Raw genomic sequence first — 20,747 nt, 5'->3', positions numbered from 1 at the left:
CTTGCAGGCTCCATCAGCTGCCATGGAGGAAGGGGTACCTGCCAAGCAGGTAAATGATCTGATCGATATCAGAGTCCAAGGTTACCTTGGGTAAAAGTCAGCTACGTGGCCAGAGATACTTTATGGAAAAGTGTGTAGGGGGAGATGGGCCAATTCTCTAAGCAGATATAGCCACTAAAAATGCAGCTTTCACAGACAAGTGTAAAAGGGAACACTCAGCTAATGGCTCAAAGGGAGGTTTCAAGAAAAAGTTGAGGACCAAGTTCCAGTCCCATGCAAGAGTGGGTTCTCTGACATATGGGGAAAGGTTAGCTAACCCTTTAATGAATCTGGAAGATGTGGAGTGAGCAAACACTAAAAACCCTTCAACAGGAGAATGGAAAGCTCTGATAGCTGCTAACTCAACTTTAACAGAACTCAGAAACCTGAATTCTTTAAACTCCACAGGAAACACAACCAAAAGGGAAGAATCAACAAGGGACAAAATTCACCAATAATGGAACCTTTCTCTAGGTAAGTTTTTGTAGCTTATGTTTTTCTGTTACTCAACAAAACCTTTTGTACCTGTCTCAAACTTCTAACCCTGAGAAATATCTAGAAACCAAGCACTGAGCTGCAGTGTGTTCAAACTGGGGTGAAGAACATGCCCAGAATCTTGAGTTACCAGCTCGTGAATAGTCACAGTAGCTGTAGTGCTGAGCAAGATGTGAGGCAAATCAGGTAGGGAAGCCAAATTTGCCTTGACCAAGTCGGTGCAATTAGGATGACCTTGGCTATGTCCTGCTTAATTCTGTTAGGCACTCTACACCTATTCGCCACTGATGAGCAGTGACGAATAGGTGTAGAGGAGGTTCCTCAACAAGGAAACGAGGAAGGCAATTACCTGAGACTGAGGTCTTAGCCCACCCCAACCCGCAGCAGAATTTCCAACACTTTGTTTATTGGCAGTGGCTATTTCCAGAAAACCCCAAGTAAGCAATATACAGTTGAGAATCAGATTGTTGGTTTCCGACGCCCGATCCTGGCAGAAGCATCTGCTCAAGCAGTCTGCTATGGTGTTCTGAAGACCCAGTAAGTATGAGGCTGAGAGGAGTCTGATTGGCTATGCACTAGTTCTATAGTTTTAACGCATCCACACAAAGACAGGGAGATCTTCCTCTTTCTTGGCAAATTTATATAGCATATGCTGGCTCTGTCATGATCTTGACGGACTGGTCCTTGATCATGGGAAGAAAGTGTTTGCACACAAATCTGACCCATTTACGCTCCAAAAGGTTGATATGCAGAGTGGATTCTAGGGTGATGCATTTGCCTTCATATTATGCATTTGAAGATGAGCTCCTGGATCCCACTAGAGATGTATCTGATGCTGTGGTGGAGGGAGACAGAGTAAAAGGAACTTCAGCACAGACCTTGCCTGGGTCTTTCTGCTAAGCAAATCTAGAACCTGATGAGGGAATGACACTAATTTGTTCAGACTTTGTTGGGGGTGTAAACCATTCTCAACCATCCCTGGAAGTAGTGTACGTGCAACCATGGCATGACAAAGGTGCAGACTGCCAAATGACCTAGGAGCTGCAGACAAGTTCTTGCCATTGTTTGCAGTCTCATTTCAACCTGCAAGATCAGATTAGTTAATGCCATAAGCCCGTCCATCAGTAGGTAAACTCTGGATGCTTTGGCATCTAATGTGGCTTGTATAAACTCTATTCACTAAAGAGATATCAAAGTAGACTTCTTGTTGAGCTGAAGCCTTAGCCTTCCTCACTGCAAAAAGAACTTTGTTGTGAAAGTGGCCCTTGAGGAGCCAACTGCTTATCACTGCAATTGAACACCTACCATTGCCAGAACCATCATAAATCCTCTGGGGGCAGTAAAGTCCAAAAAGGAGTACTCAATATTGGAAGTGCTCCCAGCCAACCACATAGTGCAGAAACTTCTTGCGAAAAGGATGCATCATGATATCAAAATACACATCCTGTAAGTCAACAGCTGAGAACCCATCTTCCAGCTCAAGAGACAGTTTTATAGCTGCACGTGTCACCATCGTGAACTTGTGTTTTTCAGGAAGTGATTAACAATCTGAGATCTAAGATGGGGCTCCATCCACCTTTCTTTTTGGGAACCAGAAAGTACTTTGAATAGACCCCTCTCCCCTCTGCGTTAAGAGATGTAGAACCAGTATCTGCCCATGTGGAAAAGGGATAGAACGGTCTCAGTAGATATTCATGAGATGCGACCCTGAGAAAGGATGGGGAGAGTGGAGATGAAATGCATAGACTAGTCCAATGTTACGACCTCCAAAACACATCTGTCAGAAATAAACTGCTCCCATACGGATCAGAGATGGGAGAGAGAATCTGCAACAGTGGGAGGGAGGAGGCAAAATAATACAGCTTCACATCCTGAAGGGAGGACAGTTCTTGACCCAAATCAAAATGGACTCTTGGGTGACAAAGAAGCATGAGTTATGGTAGTTGTGGTGGCAGACTTCTCTTTGGGAAGCCAAGTCTCCTCTTAGGCAGTTCCCAAGGCCTGTGATAAGCAGGGAACTAGGCTGGGCAGGATCTCTGCACCATCTATGACTGCTGAATCTCCTTTTATTTGCAGGTGTGTAGGTGCTGAGGAAGCAAAGAATAGCCCTCGAATCCTTGCATTCTCACTAGGATTCATTGGTGCACTCACTGAAGAGCTTGAGCCCATCAAAAGGAAGGTCTCTACAGTATTTTGGACTTCCCTCTGGATTCCTGAGGATCACATCCAGCAGGCAGGATGCAAGACAATCACTGTAGAAACAGATCTGATTATCATGTGGGTCATGTCTAGGGAGGCCTGTACCTAAATTCTGGCTAACAAGTGACCTTCCGTGATGATCGCTTGAAATTGCTCTCGTTCCTGAGGCAGATCAATAAAAATTTATTTTTCCTTAGTTGGTGTGGTTATATTTTGCTATCAGGGCTTGATAATGGTAGATTCTAAATTGCAACGAAGCTGAACAGTAACTTTTGTGGCCAAAGAGGTCTAGGCATTTGTGGTCCTTATGTGTAGCAGCTTTGTTCACAAAATCCACCACCAAGGAGCTGGGGGCTGCGTGAATGAACAAAAACTCAGTGCCTTGAGCAGGAAAATATTTTTTTTCCATCCTCTTATAAGTTGGAGAAATGGCAACTGGGGATTACTAAATTGTTCTGGCAGGTTCAAGCAAAGCCTTGTTTACAGGTAAGGCTTCCCAAACAGAAGTGGCAGATTGGAGGATGTCCAAGAGGTTGTGCTAATCTCATGAACTCTCTTCCAAATCCCTTTAAAGGGAGTCAGCAATTCTCTTCTGACCTCTTGGACTTGTTTAATCAGCATAGGGGGGTGACGGGGGGGGGGGGGGGGAAGGAAGCATCACTGTCTCATCAGGTAAGGAGAAAAATGTTAGACTAGTAAGTAGCATCCTCATCAGCTTTTCTCTCCTGTTCCTTGAAAGATTGCTTCTGGGGTAGAGATTGATTTGGAGGGACAAGAGAAGTAGGTGGTGGTTGTCTGATACTCTCCCATGGGTGTAACTGGGTACTCTAGAGAACTGTCTATAAGCAGCCCACTGGTCCCAATATGACCACTGAAGGAGGCCATAAGGAAAAGGAGGGGACATCCAGGATTGATCATACAAGAGGAACGAGGAGTTTGGCCAAGCTTTGGAGCTTCTCTCTCAGAAAAAACATCAAGAGAGGTAGCTCTGGGCTGCTAATCGAGCAAGCCTCTGATAGAAATTTGAGAGTCCGAGGAACTATATTCTTCACAGTCCAAGGAAGGAGCAAACAGGTATGACCTTGAGGGAGGTTGCCTGTCTCTTTTAGTGGGTCATGGAAGCCAGGCAGTATCAGTGACACATGAGGCTCCAGTACTGACAGTCCTTCTGCACCCATTAGTAGAGGAGACTCTCGTTCATCTGAGACACACAAGCCACAGCAGAATCTGAGCTCCTGCAGTACTGGTTGAGTGAATCTATGCAGAAACCCGGGAAGACTCCACAGAGTGGTGGTGGTACAGAGGATGACCTTGGCTTCGATGATGCCGGTCGATCAGCTTGAGACATCAACTTGGAGTACTGCAGGCAACTTAGAAGCAGGACCCATGTTCAATACTGACCTCTTTGACAGAGTCTTTTGGATCGTTAGCACCACAACCATGGATGGTACCGAAGAATGCTGGGACTTTAAGGTTCCTGCAGATTTAGATGAGGGGGCCTTGATAAGAGGAGACCTTTGAGCCTCAGTGTTACGTTTTCTGGGACATGAAGTCACTGAAACAGCAGGTCTGTGTGGTGACCTAGGCTTTTTGTCCCTGGCTTCTGTTCAAGGCAATCTGGAGCTCATCCTTCTGGAAGTCTTGGTACTATCCTGTGGTTCTCACTCGCAAAGATCTAGTGGGTGAGTAGGTGGCAAAGATCAATGGGGCACTGTGCTCACTGGAAGATCGCTCTACCAGGGGGTTTCTGAGTCTGAGGCAGGTCAAAGGGAGCACTCCATCATGAGAAGCCTAAGATTAATCTCCCTGACTCATCTAGACTTACTCAAGCCTCAAACAAATTTACTTAGGTGGGATGTTGGTGTCTCCTAAGCAGCAGATACAGTGAGAGTAACCATCATTAACTCGGATGGACTCCCGGCAAGTGAGGCAACCTTTAAATCTAGGTAACATAAGCAAGGCATAACCAGAAAATTAATTCCGTCAAAGAAAGGCAGGCCCAGGTCCACTTCTCCCCGCACCACCACAAAGGAGTCTCTTGAAGAAGTCTCAACAAAAACTTCAACTACTGTAACTAGATTAAACATTAACAGGGGGTAACTAAGACCTAAATAGCATGTAAAATCTAGAAGCTATTCCCTAAGAGACAGCTAATTATGAAGCAGGCACCAAAAGATGCTGTCTCATGCTGAAGCAGTTGAGAAGGAACTGAGGGTGCTTCATCTGACACTGCCCTACATACCTTCAGTATGGGGCATGAAGATAGTTGGGGTGCATGTGTGAAACTAACTGGCACTGCTACCAAAAGGCTCCTATCAAAGGCACATGCGTGCCTGAAGCGCAGCACCCATAGGAACATTATGTAATACCCCAGGCCATACCACAATTTCAAGACAAATTGGTTTTCACTATAGTTATTCCACTCAACATATTATGGCACTTAAATATAATACATGTAATCTGGAAATATAATTAACTGGCATGTCATTCAGGGAAGTAATGTAGCTTACTAGTGAATGATACCGACTGCTGTTTAAATGGGACAATAGTGGCAAATTCCATTAAGGCCAGCGCCTTTAGGCATTTTTATCCACTGCCAAATGTTGATTTTACCCAAGCATTAAACCAGTATAAAATTTAGAATAAGTATATTAATACAGAAATGAACAAAGAAGAAAAAAAAAATCAAATGCTGAGAATCATTTTTAGTCAGTATAATATTCTCATTTTAGATCTTCAGGGCCAGATTCTTGGACTCCCCTCCTCCACACTCCAATTGCATTGCACTGTTGGACTAGTGGAACTAGCTACCTAGCGATCTCTCTAATGAAAGAGAAATTCTTGGGTTGCCATAATGGCTCTACACAACTACTCTCAAAGCCTGTGATGTAGGGGGCTGTGGCTGAGGAAGGAGAACATGCACTGAGCACCTCTGCACTCCAGCAATACGTGCAACTGGAATGCAATAGGATCACCATGAGTGTGTGGTAAGTTGTAACAAAGGCTGGCCTGGTTCCAGTATTGGGGGCATACAACTACTGCCCATCACACCAGTTGTGCAACTGTGGATCTGGCATTCAAAATTTTAAAAATTGCTTTGTCATCCTTATTCAGCAGACGGTCCAACATGGTGTTCCAATTAAAATGATTCTACTGAACTTCAGCAGGATGGAGAACGTATTCTCAAGTAGGGAAGCAATTTTCCAGGGGAAATCTATTGTAGGCAGCCCTACATGTGACTGTTTTCCTACTGTAAACAATCTTGAAGATCTGCCATAAAACACTGACTGCACAAGAGAAATCTCACAGAAGAGTATATTAATGAGTATATTAATAAAAATTATTCTCAACATTTTTTTTAATCTGAGCTCTTCTAACTAGTTTTGAAATACTTTTAACAGTACAGCAGCACTCTTCTCTTGTCAAAAGGTAAGTGAAGTTCGTTGAACTAAACTGGGCAGGAGAACGTTTGGAATATATCTTCCCCCACAAAACCTCTTTGTCTACAAGTGACTATGTTATCAAGCTAGTGTAAGCCAGCAAGTGAGCTAGCTAGCTACAGCATTTTTTTTTTTTTTTTTTTTGGCGCAGAAATGTGTGCGCTTTATACCTGAAACATTCTGGAACCTTTTACAGACTGTCCAATAATTAATTGTTTAGCAGCTGGATATAAAATTAGGATTGGAAAGTCCATGGTCTGCTCCTCAACTTCTCTAAATGAAACCAGAAAGCAAATCTTTTTCCTCAGCACTGCTCATATGAAGATTTCCACTTCTTTGCACAGTGGAAAGAAGGGCAATCCCTAAATATCTGTTAAGGCACAGAAGGATCAAAACTAGCAATATAGTCTTCTCACTCTTGCGGACTATATAGTATGAGAGAGAGAGGAGGCATTCACTCTACAAATCTTGATATTGTTCCTTAGCAGTAGGTTTAGCGGAGAGTCCTTGTAAATCTTGATTTAGCTTATTTTTGGAGAGTTTTAAAAATTAAAGAAGCTAGCATATCCCTTGCACCTCTCGACCTGCAGTAAGAGAATTTTAGTCTAGTTCATCAAAAGCCAGTGCCTTTCCAGTTCCTCTAATAAAGCCTGCAGTTTTAGTACAGCCATTTAACATCAAATCCTCTTGCTCAGCAAGTCCATTCACATTCCTCAGAAGACTGAGGTGGCAAGTGTCAGCATAAATACCTTCTTTCAGGGGCTGTGCTGGTGCAGACACCACTCCAGTAACTGTGGTAGAAGCCATTGCTGGCACAGGCTATAAAAACAAAGAAAATCTTTTAGTTATTACATTGATCCTTACCACAGCCTACCTAAAGCATCCTGCAATATTAATATTTTTCCATCTTACTTAAGGATAAAGGAATGACCATGGGCAAAAGTAACAAGTAATCTCAGTGAATCTTGCATAAAGATACATGTTTGTGTTTTCAAATTTTATCTCCAATGGTTCAGCAGAGCTCCTCCTCCTTTAGATAACTTGAGGGAGTTTTAGTACCATCTACATGGGGAAGTTGGTCTGAAATAGCTAAGGGTCCAAGTTTAAAGGGCAACACCTATTTAAATTAAGGCCACATGCATTCTGAATGAGACAGTCCCACAGGGGTTTAATGCAATTTAACTAATTCACTTTAAATTCAGATTAGTTTTCCTGGGTGTACCCATGTAGACAACCCCTTGGTGTGGAATAAAGTGTGTCCACTCAGGGAGTTAGTGCAGAATACCTACTTCGCACTAGGTATTCCAGTCATTCCCCCCACCACTACCACCACCGCCCTCCATGTAGACAAGCTCTTATTTACTGTAGTAGTAGGAGCCTACATTCATCTGAATATAGTACCTCCTTTCCAAATGACTAGTTTTATTTTCATATTAGATCTTAAAATTTGTAACCATCCCTTACTGCATGGCTCCTTAAGGACCATAACATTACTTGGTAGTCAGCCATGAGGGAATACAAAATCCAGCACAAGCTGCACCTTTTGCCCCAAGTACATCAGAATCATTTCTTGTAGATTCAGAAGACAGTCACATGTCATTCTTTATTCTGATCTCCTATATTGCTCCATCCTCAGAAAGGCTCTCAGTTTCTTAATGAATGTTTTTTTGTTTGTTTTAGCAGGGTACTTCTAGCAACAGGCCAGAAAGTCTATTAAAAAGCCTACCAGAGTTACTAGTTTGTAAGTCATACAAAGTATGTTTCCTTGCACAGCACTCACTATCTTTTGAGGCATCAAAGCATTTTTATTTTCAAAGACCAGAGAGAGTTTGACACACTGCTTCTGAAGGCAACTATCCAAGAGCATAAAAACTTAAGGAAGCACTCTTAACTAAATAGAGGCTTTAAACACCAACACTGCAAACTTACACAGGCAGGAGCAGAGGTCACTGGGACAGTCTCTGGACTGAGGGTTCTTCTCAACTGAGCATCCAGATCTTCTAGAGGCTGCTGGGACTGAAGAAACAAGCTAAAAATAAGCAGCTGTCCCTTGGCACCAGCTATGCACATGGCAAGATTTAACATCAAAAGCTACTTAATATTAAGGTTGCAAAATTGTATAGCAAAAAGTAGAGTTTCAATACCTCTAATTACCTCTGCTTCCTGCATCATATACAGGTAGTAAATTAAGCTACATGTTTAAACCAAAAAATAGGAAGGAAAATCTAAGTCGTAGCTCTGTTTTTCTGAAGATATTGTGTTTGGATTCTCAAACTTGAGAACGGACTGAATGTTTAAGAGCCTCCGAGCTCTCATGTTTTTGGTTTCCAAGGGCAGTGGTTCATGGCATAGGCCATCCCAAACATTCCTCACAGGTAGTATGTGCTACACAGCTCACCAAACCAGGTTACAGGTTAATTAATTTGCCTTCTTCTAAAGATACCATCTGGGCAGGAGTGAAAGTAGCTCAAGGGTTATCTCTAAACAAAAGTTTCAGTTACATTGCAAATTGAGACAAGAGCTATGCCAAAGGCAACTATGTAGATGAACAGGGTGCTGCTTAAAAAAAAAAAAATGGGGAGATACCTCCAGAAGTAGCAGATTTAACATTTCAACAGCCTGAGGTGGTGTCTTAAGATAGACTTCTTAAAGAGGACATCCCAAATAAAAAAAATTCAAAAGGCAAGAAAGTTTGGACTCTAGTTCAGAAACAGATTATGCAAGACAATCAAGAATCTCTCTCCACAGAGACTAGGATCCAAATCATCGATTTTTGTAAACATATAAATGGAGGACCATGTAGCTGCCTTGCACATATCTGAGTGAGAAACATTCTGAGGCAGACATCAGAGACTGTCCTGTCTTGGACTAAATAAGCCAGCCAGATCATAAGCAATGAGAAACGCAACACATCAGTCACAGACACTAATCTTTTGAGTAACGGCATTATCCACAGAATTAGTGTCACAAAAAAAGACCTTTTAATTTTGAGTGCCTAGATAAAGGCCATACTGGGATGGGCACATAGTAAGTGGAAAAAAGTTGGCAGGATGAGGGGCTCATTAAGGTGGAAATCTGACGCCACCTTGGAAACGAATCTGGCAAGTCTACAGCATCACTATTCTTGTTAACTCTGGTATAAGGTGGATAAGTTACTAGGACCTGAAGCTTGTTCTCCCTCTGAGCTAAAGTCATTCTTACAGAAGGTCATTTCTTGTTGCAAACTTTAGTTCACAGGTACTGAATGGCTCAGAAGTGCCTCGGGTAAGACAACTTCATTTGAATTCAGTCATCTGCCAGAGACAAGAGCCAAAGCCAACATAGATTTTAGGCTTATTTACAGACCATCATAGATAAAAGGATTCTTAAAGTTGCTCACTGACATCTTGTCAGCAGTGGTGGTGAAATACTTCAGACTTGTCCTGGGAGACCAGAACACTCCCGTTGACAAGGCTGCAGATGCAGAAATCCCAAAACACATCTTTTCATTTGCCTTCCTAGGACTTTCACAGGTCATCTCTGGTCCAACTCACACAGCCATCATACCTGGAACCCGATCTTCAGCCTAGGTTTACTTATTTGGTGTATGCGATCCGGTCAAGCCAAGCCACAGTGTTCTTATCAACTATGTTCAAGGCATGAAGACCTACAGGAAGTTGAGTCATTTTGCAGTCCTCAACGTGTGTCATGGTTTGTGGCTGCCCACATTGATGTAGTGGACTGTCTTTAAAATGCCACTGAAATTCTACTGCATCACAAATTCCATGTCCGGTATGAAACTGGTTCAGAAGGCTCCATTGCCTTTGCAATAAATCAAACCCAGGTTGACACTGAGTGGGATCTGAGACAAGATAATTATTTGTCACTTTCTCTGTGAACCATGAAGCTCGCCACACGTCCTCTAATGTAAATCCCTCATCGGTAAACTACGTTCAGCTCTCTGCCCACTGGGGCATGAGGTACATTCTACATTAGCCTGGACCACTGACACACTGGACCCCAAATGGACTCTTCTTCCCCGTCACCCACACTGACCTCCTTATTTTCTAACACCCTACACTGGAAGAAAACACAGAGGGGCGAAAATTTGAGGCTGATAGAAAACAAAGGCTGATTCAGACAGGCTGAAACATAATGAATTCCCCAAAGTCTACTCTGAGGCTGTATTACAGACCAAGAGAACCTTCCTATCAGCCTACATTGAGACTGCCAAATCCCATCCCAAGCCAAAGAAATCATTCTTCTGCAAAATGTAGTACAAATCCCCTGTATTGTTTGCTTCCATTAATATTTTGGTATCCACTCAAGTTCTCTCTATCAGGCTATTATGATGTCTGACGAAGTTCTATCAGGCTGCATCTGACGAAGTGCGTATTCACCCACGAAAGCTTATGCTCCAATACATCTGTTAGTCTACAAGGTGCCACAGGACTCTTCGTTGCTGTTTTATGAATGCACTGTTACCATGGTCCAAGTTGTCAGGTGCTGGCTATTCCTCATCCTTTCTGCTGAACTGGTGGGGTCCTGGATTCTTTCTGACATGGGGCAGGAAGGCTTTGAGTTGAACTATATTTAGCATGACTCCTATATGCTCCATTTGTTTGTTAGAGACAAGCTGTGACTTTGGACAGTTTATCATGAGCCCTAGTGATCCCAGTGATGATACAGGGATATTTCAACTGCTTCCAGAGTGGCTTCCTTGATCATCCTGTTAGATTAGATGAATATGTGCACTCCCCGCCTGGGCAACAGATCATGATTACCTTTAACCATAGTCCTTTGGGAAAACATTTTAAGAAAGCAAAAGGAGCCAATACCAAAAAGTCTTCATAAAAAAATTGTATGCATGACATCAAAGTGCTGCAAGCCGATGTACAAGACAAAGTATGTAAATGCCTAAACAAAGATTAGAACAGGTCATGGATCTTCTGGTGTCTCTGATGACTATCAGTGCTCACTGGTTAGAGGGGGCCTGAAAATAAAATTTAAACATCACAATAAAAGGAAGGAATGTAGACTTTAATGGCAGTCAGGAAGGGACACTAAGAGAATTCCAAAACAATGTGTCACTAGATGGGCTGAAGAGCCAGAACAGTGTCTGAATAGCCACAGTTCATGAAGGGAGCTCTTTTGCTTACCACAATCAAGAAGGAACTGACTGGAAGATTTCAAAAGACAATAGTTAAAGCCCTGGGCAATGCATGACCACTAGTAAAGGAGCAGCTCATACCCCACCACGCTACTTCTACTCTTTGAAACCAAAGAATTCTATAACTTGGGTAATTCTACTTTTCATGTGTTTGGAAGCATAAAACCTGCCCAAATGGTATCTTGCAAGAACAAATATAACCTCCAGTATGTCAACCCAGCTTTCAGAAATAGCGCAACAGCTAAGATGACATCACAGTCTCAAGGGATTTAATATTAAGGTTATACTACATAGTGCAAACCTTTTTTTCTTTTTTAAGATTACGGCTTTATGCTTGACATGCACATTTAAATGGTTTCATTTATGAACTGACATTTATATCACATTGATTTAACTAGTATGACACACACAAAAGTAAATTCCCTTTGCTGGGTACATGCTCCTCTCCAATACATGGCATGAAAGGGAACAAGATGAGTTAGAAGGGCCATTTTGTGTTACTTTTCTCAGAAGAAGCCTGAAACCTACAGCCCTTGAGCACGTCAGGCTGAGCAGGGAGAACATACTCTGATGCCAACAGGCAAAGCTTCCATCAGGCTCCAATAAAAGTCTTAGCTGATATCTCTGAGAACACGCAGAGGTGAATTCTCATTCCCTGCTCATCCAGCCACTGGCAATAGCTCACAAGGCAATAAAATTCCATATTATAGCCATTTTGGCTATAAAACTTTTAAATTACTTCTAACCTGAATTTTATTTTTATATATACAAAAATAAAAAAAATAAAACAATGGCTTTAAAAAGGCAGTATTGTTTCATGTCCATAACTCAAATTTGGCTGAAAGGATTTTGCTTAAATATTCCAAAAATAGGTCATCTTTGGCACAAACCACAAATGGAAAATTTCACTTCAAAAAAGTAAATACTTCAGAAAGGTGTGTGTAAAAAACATTAGGTTAATAACGGAAATGGTTTTGCAGCTTTAAAGCAGGTATTACCAGATGCCTGCTTTAACACATAATACCTCCTCCTTTATAAATCTAAATCTGAGAAATGGGGATTACATTTACCGGCAAAGTTCACTGGAAGCAAAGTCCAGTTTGTGTTTATTCCGTAAATAACCTTCTGACACTAACCATGCTATTTCTAGAACACATTAAGAACAGGATACAGACTGCTTACAAGTCTCCATCTTCACTGCTTTTATTTTTAGCTTTTCTTTCATCATATATTGTATGTTTCTTCTTTAAAGATATGCTTAATTTTTCTCCTTACCACCTCATTGCACAGCAAATTTAAGGTATCTAGAAATCTCTTATTTCATTGCAGATCTTGACTGCTTTTTTTCTATGTTCTCTTGAGTTCCATAACCCCTTCTATGAATTTTCCTCTATTTTCCAGAAGGAAGTGGCAGTTGTCAGTCAGAAAGGTTTGTCTTGGTCTTTAAGGCAATAAGTAACAGCCTCAAAAGTTCACCGACAAGGCAAAACATCCACCAGTCTCCCTGGAAGTTCTCAGCTATCTATACACCAGAAGGTGGCCAAATGTAGGTCCCAACAGTTTGCTTGAACTATAATCTGTAATCAACATTAGAAGATTTATAGAATTGCACCAACTCTGCTAGACTAGGAAAAGGAGACTACTAAAAACTCACTGAGTTCTCATAACCAGCAATCTTGGGTTTTCAACAGCTAGATGGGTATTGCAATATTTATTGCTCCCTGCGAGCTAGAACTTTGCTCCCAGATACTCCTTTTATTCTAATCATAGGACAGGTGTGTGTAATACTTCTGAAGTTAAGTTTCATGACTCTCTTCATTTACATACAACTAATTCATGTATCCACTGGAAAGAGGATTTCAGCATCACTGGGAAAGTTAATTTACTAATTCTGCTTTAGCTCGCTGTCCTCCTCAGGGCTGGCCATTCCCAGTGTGTTTTCTGCCAACACTGGGATTTGCTGAAAGAAGTTTCTGTACTTAGTTTATGAAATGCACGTTTGAAATAGCTACATCTTATGGAATACACCACCTTCAGTCTCACCCCTTGAACTCTGCAGGTGGTGTAGCTAGCAACACCAGCACTCAAAGACCCAGTGATTATTGTTGCCTTGCAAATATGGTTATGAAGACATATTTGGCACATAACTGACTTTGAAACATAGCTACTGTTCAACACTGAATACACTTGTCTGTAAAACAAGGGCTTTTAAGAAGCTCTCCCTCAAGCTCAAAATAGAAGTAAAAACATAAGCTTGAGTCATTGCACCCAGAGTTCAAACATTAAGGTCCAGTAACCCAAAGGGAAAGTCTGCTGCCTTTCCAATGCACAAGTGACTCTGGTCACTACTACACAGAAGGGGTTACTCAGTCAAAAGAGAAAGTGAAGAAGCCAAGACCATGCAATGGAGAGTTTAATTGGAACATGCTCTTTGAAAGAGAAAGGAGAAGTAACCGACAGAATCTGCCAAGTCATGTAGCACCTGAGTTAGTGAAGGTCCTGGAAAGGGTGGCAGCTGTTCGCTGGATGGAGTGCCAGCTGGAAGTTCAAAACCTACCGGTAGCACCTATGGATAATGAACAGGAAATGCAAGTCCATCAAACAAAGAACAACAGTAGGAGCAGTCAGCAAGTTACAATAACTCACATCACTTAGTAGAAACCTTTAAGAATTTCCCTGTGGAGACTTCCTATGGAGGCAAGGAACAGTGTTAAGAGGGAATTCATTGCGGCTAGGATAGCCGCTTGCATTTTTTCTTTGAATGGCCACAGGGAAACAATCTGTGTTTATGACTGAGGCAAGTAGTTTTGTTTGTTTATTTTAAAAAAAGCCAGGAATCTTGACATCTCTCAAATCCATGAGAACCACTGCAATGATCATAATTTTTCAATAGAAAGCTTAGTGACAACTAAGCAAGGCAATCCAGAATAGGATGTGGCCCCTACCCAGTTTCCCTGACATCTCTCTATTGAGATTCCACTGCTTAAGAGTGGCAATATTCATGTGATTGTAGTAAATCGCTTTAAGCAATAATAAAGAACCTGAGACGCTTTTGATATCTGAGGAAGTCTCCATCCACTAAGAAATATATTATTTTTAACCTCCCTGGGTCAATTTTTTTATCCATCATAAACAGCTACCTGAAGCTGCTGACTGCCCAAGCAGATGACTGGAACATGCATCTTGGTAAGGGGAAAAAAAAATCCAGCCAGGTTATGTGGAAAGTGTTAGAGCAACTGGAAAGGGTAGAACGAGGCACACAAGCCTCACAGCAAAGTCAGAAAGCACATTCCAGTTAGTTATTTCAAATCATTACAAAAGTGGGAGGACCTAATAACTAAGAGGCTCTGTATGTATTTTTTCCAACTCTCCTCCCCTCCATTATGTCCAGATCTCCCCCACCTCTTGTGTCACTTTGCCTGCATTCTATTATTTCTAGTACACTAGATTTATCAGAGCTAGTGCGGGTATGTCTCCTTGATTTCAGAAGACACACATAGTAAGTGGCACAATAACCCAATGCAGGGGTGGCCAACCTGTGGCTCCGGAGCCACATATGGCTCTTCAGAAGTTAATATGCGGATGCTTGTATAGGCAACAACTCCGGGGCTGGAGCTATAGGCGCCAACTTTCCAATGTGTCGGGGTGTGCTCACTGCTCAACCCCTGGCTCTGCCACAGGCCCTGTCCCTACTCCACCCCTTCCCACCCCTCTCCCCATAGCCTGCAGTGCCCTCGCTTCTCCCCCTCCCTCCCAGAGCCTCCTGCACACCACGAAACAGCTGATCGGGAGGTGTGGGGGCAGAGAGGGAGGCGCTGATCGGTGGGGCTGCCGACGTATTACTGTGGCTCTTTGGCAATGTAAATTGGTAAATTTTGGCTCCTTCTCAGGCTCAAGTTGGCCACCCCTGACCCAATGATATTTGGGTGGTAGCTTTTTATGGCAGCAAACCGTGATGGACAGTTCTTTGTTGCTTAAAGATCGAAAAAGGCTTTATCCAAGTGGAAACTAACTGTGGCAGAATCTAGTTCAGGGGCGGGCAAACTTTTTGGCCTGAGGGCCGCATCAGGTTTCGGAAATTGTATGGAGGGCCGGTTAGGGGAGGGGGTCATGGCCGCCCCCCTCCCCCAGGACCCTTGCCCCATCCAACCACCCCTTCTCCCTATCCCCTGACTGCCTCCAGAACCCCTGCCTCGACTGCCCCCCGCCATCCCATCCAACCTCCCCTCCTTCCTGACTGCCCCCTGGGGACCCCTGTCCCCATTCAACCCGTTCCCTACCCTCTGACCGCCCCGACCCCTATTCACACCCCTGCCCACCACCCCGAACTCCCCTGCCCTCTATCCAACTCTTCATTCCCTCTTACCACGCTGCCTGGAGCACCGGTGGCTGGCAGCGCTACAGCTGTGCCGTCCGGCTGCAGCCAGCCACGCCGTCGCCACCAAGCAGCACAGAGCACCGTGTCAGGCCAGGCTCTGCAACTGCGCTGCCCCAGAAGCTCGCAACTACGCCACCCAGAGCATTGCGCCAGTGGCAGAGCGAGCTGAGGCTGCAGGGGAGGGGGGACAGCTGCCTGTACTTAGCTTAAAAGGGAAAAAGCATGCCAACACTGTACCTGCACTAAAAACAGAGAACATACTAATAGACTGTACAAATCAGTTTGGATAAACATTCTGTTTCAGCCTTGCTTCAGAACAAGAGTTCTTTCCAAAAGATTATTCTCTCGTATACGTAACACCATTCACAAGAGTGCTGGATTCCTTACCGGTACCCTGCTAAGAGGTGGCTTTGAGGGCGGGGTCACTGGTTTCACTGCTGTTGTTGCAATGTTGCCTGATGCTGGAACATAGGTGACAGGAATGCCCACTTGACCAGGTGTGGCAACTGGTGTCATCACTGGTAAGCCAGCTGGTCCAAGGGGCAAACTAACTGGTGGTATACTAGAGCTGGTAGTGGCGGTCATAGGTTTAGTTGGTGCAACAGCAGTCGTTGGTACACCAGGCATGACTGTCGTCTCCATTACCAGTGATGTCTCCAGAGATACTGGTGGATGTGTTGCTCCAACATTGCCATGTTCACTGAATAGAGATCGTAGCTTTTCTTCCAAGGTCTTTATGTCATCGATGCCAGGAGCTTTGGGTTGAGTGTCAACATCAGCCTCCAGACACTGAGTATGAGGTTGATTGGGTAGCGGAGCAAGTTGAGGTTGACTGTGTATCAAGGTCTGCTGTACTGCAGGCAAGTTAGCAACTGGCTGCGTCAATGGTAGGTTGCCAGATAAAGGCACCTGGGGTAACATGGGGGTAGAGATTGCAGCTGCTGCCTGGGGTAGGACAGGTGTTGATGCAACTGCTGATGGGATGAGTAAAGGATGCACCACGGCAGGCTGAGGGACTGAACTAGATATACTTGATGCCACTGCAGAGGACAATGGTGCAGAGATAGGAAGGGACAAGCCAGCTGTACTACACTGCTTCGATTTATCTACTGACTGTCCATCCTCAGGCTTTGAGTGTAGCACACTTACAACAACTGTTTCTGCCAGACTGGGGGTGGAGCTACTGCTGCTGAGCTGAGGAGTTTGTGAAGTCACATTATGAGCCATAGTTGGGGCTACAGATGTTTGCGGAGCTGTCACTGACTCCATACTACTTGAAATCTGTTGAGCAGGCGGAGATGTCGCAGGTGGGGGTACAGCACTCGGGGCACTAACACTGGGGCCAGCCATGACAGGAATCTGTTGTGTTGGTGGCAATGTTAAAGAAGCAGGTGCGCTGATATTAGGGACAACTTCTTCAGTCAGTGGTTGAGCAGTCTGCGATGTAACAGTTAATGAAAAAGAAGCAGGTGCACTCATACTGGAAGACACTCCAATTAATTGGTGCCCAGCCTGGGATGTTGTGGGAGAGCTGGAGCCTGAAACACCTGTGCTTGGTGCAACTCCAGCTGGCACCTTTTCTGTAGGCAGGGGAACAACAGACTGAGCTACTGGAAGAGCAATACCAGTGGTGGAGGGTGGAGATGCTGGGAGGGGAGCCACTGATGTAGATGGTAGACTCCCAGCCATGTTAGCAAGTACAGGTGGAAATGGTGGTATAGTTTGGTTAAAAACTGGAGGAGCTGTACTGGGTCCTTCTGTCATTTGAGTATGCCTGAACTCAGAGAAAGCTTGCTGCAGACTGAGTGATGACGCAGAATGAGACAGGTTCATCCCAGGACCATGTGATGAAGAGGAAGCAACTGAAAAAAAAAAAATCCAGTCAGTCCACCTAGAGAAGTTTACCATGGTTTACCTACCATTGCTAGATTAACACCATTCCGTATAGTGCATTATGGCATGATTTATGTAGGCTATTCAAAAGAGATCTAGGATTACAGAGCCAGGGGATATGTTGCAAATCATAATTTAAGATTTGCTGTGAACCCTATAGGAGCCTAGCACTGGAACAGCAATGGGTAGTATCAGTTAACAGACAGCGATCCAGAGGAGGAAAATCTTGCATAATGCTGCCCAAAAGCATTTTTGGCTCTAACCAGCAGTTAGTTCCTTATTTTCAGTGTGTCTTTTTTCCCCCTAATGTAAGGAACTGGTCAAGGTGGGTGAGGTAATATCTTTTATTGGACCAACTTCTGTTAAGAGAGACAAGCTTTTGAGTTTACACAGAGCTCTTTTCCGGTCTGGGAAAAAGTACTCAGTGTCACAGCTAAATACAAGGTGGAACAGATTGTTTAGCATAAGTAGTTAACACACATTTCAAGCACAGTTGCCAACTTTCACTTGGTAAATAAGCACCCCAACTTTCACGGTAAATCAAAAATCAAGTTAATCCCATTTCAAAAAAAGGTCAAAACAAGCAAATCCCTAAGAACCCCAACACTATGTGACTAGATCCTCCCAGTGTGCAGTTTGTGACTGGTGGGCCCACTGCGTACCTCTGAATCTCTCCCCTTGTTGCCCCTACTTGCCGAGAGCCAATTAAAAAAAAAAAGAACAAAAAACTCAACAAGCTACAAGCCAAAAACTAGCCAACAAGCAACTCAAGCCAATTAAGCCAAAAATAAATCCAATTTCTTCGTTTTTTCCCACGGGTTTGGCATGTCTGATTTCAAGGGACCATTCACAGACTCAGACTTTAAGGTCAGAAGGGACCATCACGATCATCTAGTCTGACCTCCTGCACACTGCAGGCCATAGAACCTCATCCAACAACTTCTGTGAGACCCCTAACCTCTGGCTGAGTTACTGAAGTCCTCAAATCATGATTTAAAAACTTCAAGTTACAGAGAATCTATCATTTGCACTAGTTTAAACCAGCAAGTGACCCATGCCCCATGCTGTTGGGGAAGGTGAAAAACCCCCAGAGTCTCTGCCAATCTGACCTGGGGGAAAATTCCTTCCTGATCCCAAATATGGCTATCAGATAGACTCTGAGCACGTGGGCAAGACCCACCAGCCAGATACCTGGGAAAGAATTCTCTGTAATAACTCAGAGCCCTCCGCATCTAGTGTCCCATTTGCTATTAGCAGTCACCGATTGCCTACAAAGGCATGTAGCCAGTCTCATACCATCCCCTCCATACATTTTTCAGGCTCAGTTTTGAAGCCAGTTAGGTTTTTTGCCCGCACTGCTCCCCTTGGAAGGCTGTTCCAGAACTTCACTCCTCTGATGGTTAGAAACCTTCACCTAATTTCAAGCCCAAAGTTGTTGATGGCCAGTTTAGATCAGTTTGTTCTTGTGTCCACATTGACGCATAACTTAAATAAATCCGCTCCCTCCCTGGTATTTATCCCTCTGGTATATTTAGAGAGAACAATCATATCTCCCCTCAGCCTTCTTTTAGTTAGGCTAAACAAGCCAAGCTCTTTGAGTCTCCTCTCATAAGGTAGGTTTTCCATTCCTCAGATCATCCTAGTAACCCTTCTCTGCACAAGGAGAGGGTGGAGGGGAAAGGAGCTTCCTTTTCCCCCCTATGATTGGAGGCGTGCTAACGGCCACTTCACCTTGAATGGTCCCTTGAAATGTGTGTTAACTACTTATGCTAAACAATCTGTTTCACCTTGTATTTAGCTGTGACACATTGCGTGTGTTTCCCAGACCTGAAGAAGAGCTCTGTGTAAACTCAAAAGCTTCTCTCACACCAATGGAATTTGGTCCAATAAAAGATATGACATGACCTCATTTATCTTGTCTCTCACAAAGGCACTGACTTCCCCTCTTTTCCGTGGGTGCTCGACCCCACCCACCCCCGGCCCCGCACCTGCCCTGCTTCTTCCCACCCCTACCCCACCCCATTCCAACCCTGCCTTTTTCCCTGAGTTTGCCACATTCCCGCTCCACCCCTCCTTCCCAGAGCACGCTAACACTGCCAAACAGCTGTTTGGTGGCAGCCGGGCAGGAAGTGCTAGGAGGTAGGCAGATGAGCAGGGATGCGGCACGCTCAGGGGAGGAGAAGGTGGGCGGGGAGTGAGGGGAGCTTGGCTGTTGGTGGGTGCAGTGCACCCACTAATTTTTCCCTGTGGGTGCTCCAGGGCTGAAGCACCCACAGAGTTGGCACCTATGGTCTCTCTAATATCCTGGGACTGACAGCTACTACAAGAACTGGTCACTCTGGTTAAACAACTTGTAGCTGGTATCATAAATAAATATTAACAATCAAAACTTCAGAGAGCTTTGGGTAATTTACCAATATCTGGAAGTTCCTTTCCTGCAGGAATAGAAGAGGTGAAAAACTGTTCTTTTAACCGACTCTCTGGGACAGGACTGACAATAAACCGTCTTCCAGCAGAATGGACAACCTGGGTGAAAGAGCCGGGAGGAACCCCTAAACAATAAAGAGAAGTTAGGTATTTAGCGATGTGCTGCATCTCACTCATTACAGCATGTCCTGCCAGATCATGCACTCAAGCATATAAAAGTTGCACTCCTCATCTGGATCAAAGTCAGCACTAGGAAACTGTTGGATAAGTATTATAAAGCTTACCAATTCTCTGCGGCATGAAAGATACAGGATCTGGCTGTTTGAACTCTCCCTCCAATTTCTGCAAAAAGATACAATAGTAAAATTTACATTCAAGCACAACCTCAGTCTTCCAAAAAAGCTTAAACACAAGTTCAGTGGCATAACTATGGTATTCAGTGTACTGCTACTATAAGCAATACTGTGAATTTGAGAACTTTATCAATGTAGTCTAGTTCTACCTCACTTCACCACTCCCCCACACACCCCCAAAACTCTGTTCCATGGGAACATGTCAGTATTACATCTAAATTACCGAGACAGGAAAGTTTGGAAACCTACCTGTTTTCCTGCCAGGCAGACTGCCCTGGAGCCAGGACTCCCATAGGTTGCAGTTGTCCCAGCTCCAAGGCAGTCCTGGAAGCCCTCAACCCCTTTCCCCTGCCTGGTGGGCTGCCAGGATGCTG

General features: G+C 43.9%; 1 protein-coding gene across 6 annotated transcripts in view; it reads right to left on the bottom strand.

Annotated features, from left to right (window-relative positions):
- The window catches only part of WNK1 (WNK lysine deficient protein kinase 1), a 171,268-nt gene that overhangs the window by 26,677 nt on the left and 123,844 nt on the right, over nucleotides 1–20,747 (bottom strand). For 5 of the 6 annotated variants that reach the window (XM_054035141.1, XM_054035099.1, XM_054035119.1 and 2 more), the window contains 6 exons: nucleotides 20,305–20,362; nucleotides 20,008–20,145; nucleotides 16,088–17,562; nucleotides 13,805–13,888; nucleotides 8,103–8,189; nucleotides 6,923–6,992 (listed from right to left, as the gene is read on the bottom strand). In XM_054035141.1, coding sequence (XP_053891116.1) covers nucleotides 6,923–6,992; nucleotides 8,103–8,189; nucleotides 13,805–13,888; nucleotides 16,088–17,562; nucleotides 20,008–20,145; nucleotides 20,305–20,362 — 1,912 coding nt within the window. The remainder of the gene's footprint in view (nucleotides 1–6,922; nucleotides 6,993–8,102; nucleotides 8,190–13,804; nucleotides 13,889–16,087; nucleotides 17,563–20,007; nucleotides 20,146–20,304; nucleotides 20,363–20,747) is intronic. The other variant, XM_054035108.1, reaches the window with a different exon arrangement.

Source organism: Malaclemys terrapin, chromosome 1, assembly GCF_027887155.1.
Source record: "Malaclemys terrapin pileata isolate rMalTer1 chromosome 1, rMalTer1.hap1, whole genome shotgun sequence".
NCBI lineage: Eukaryota > Metazoa > Chordata > Testudines > Emydidae > Malaclemys > Malaclemys terrapin.
The sequence above is the reverse complement of the archived record's forward strand: the minus strand, read 5'-3'. Positions and strand labels throughout refer to the sequence as shown.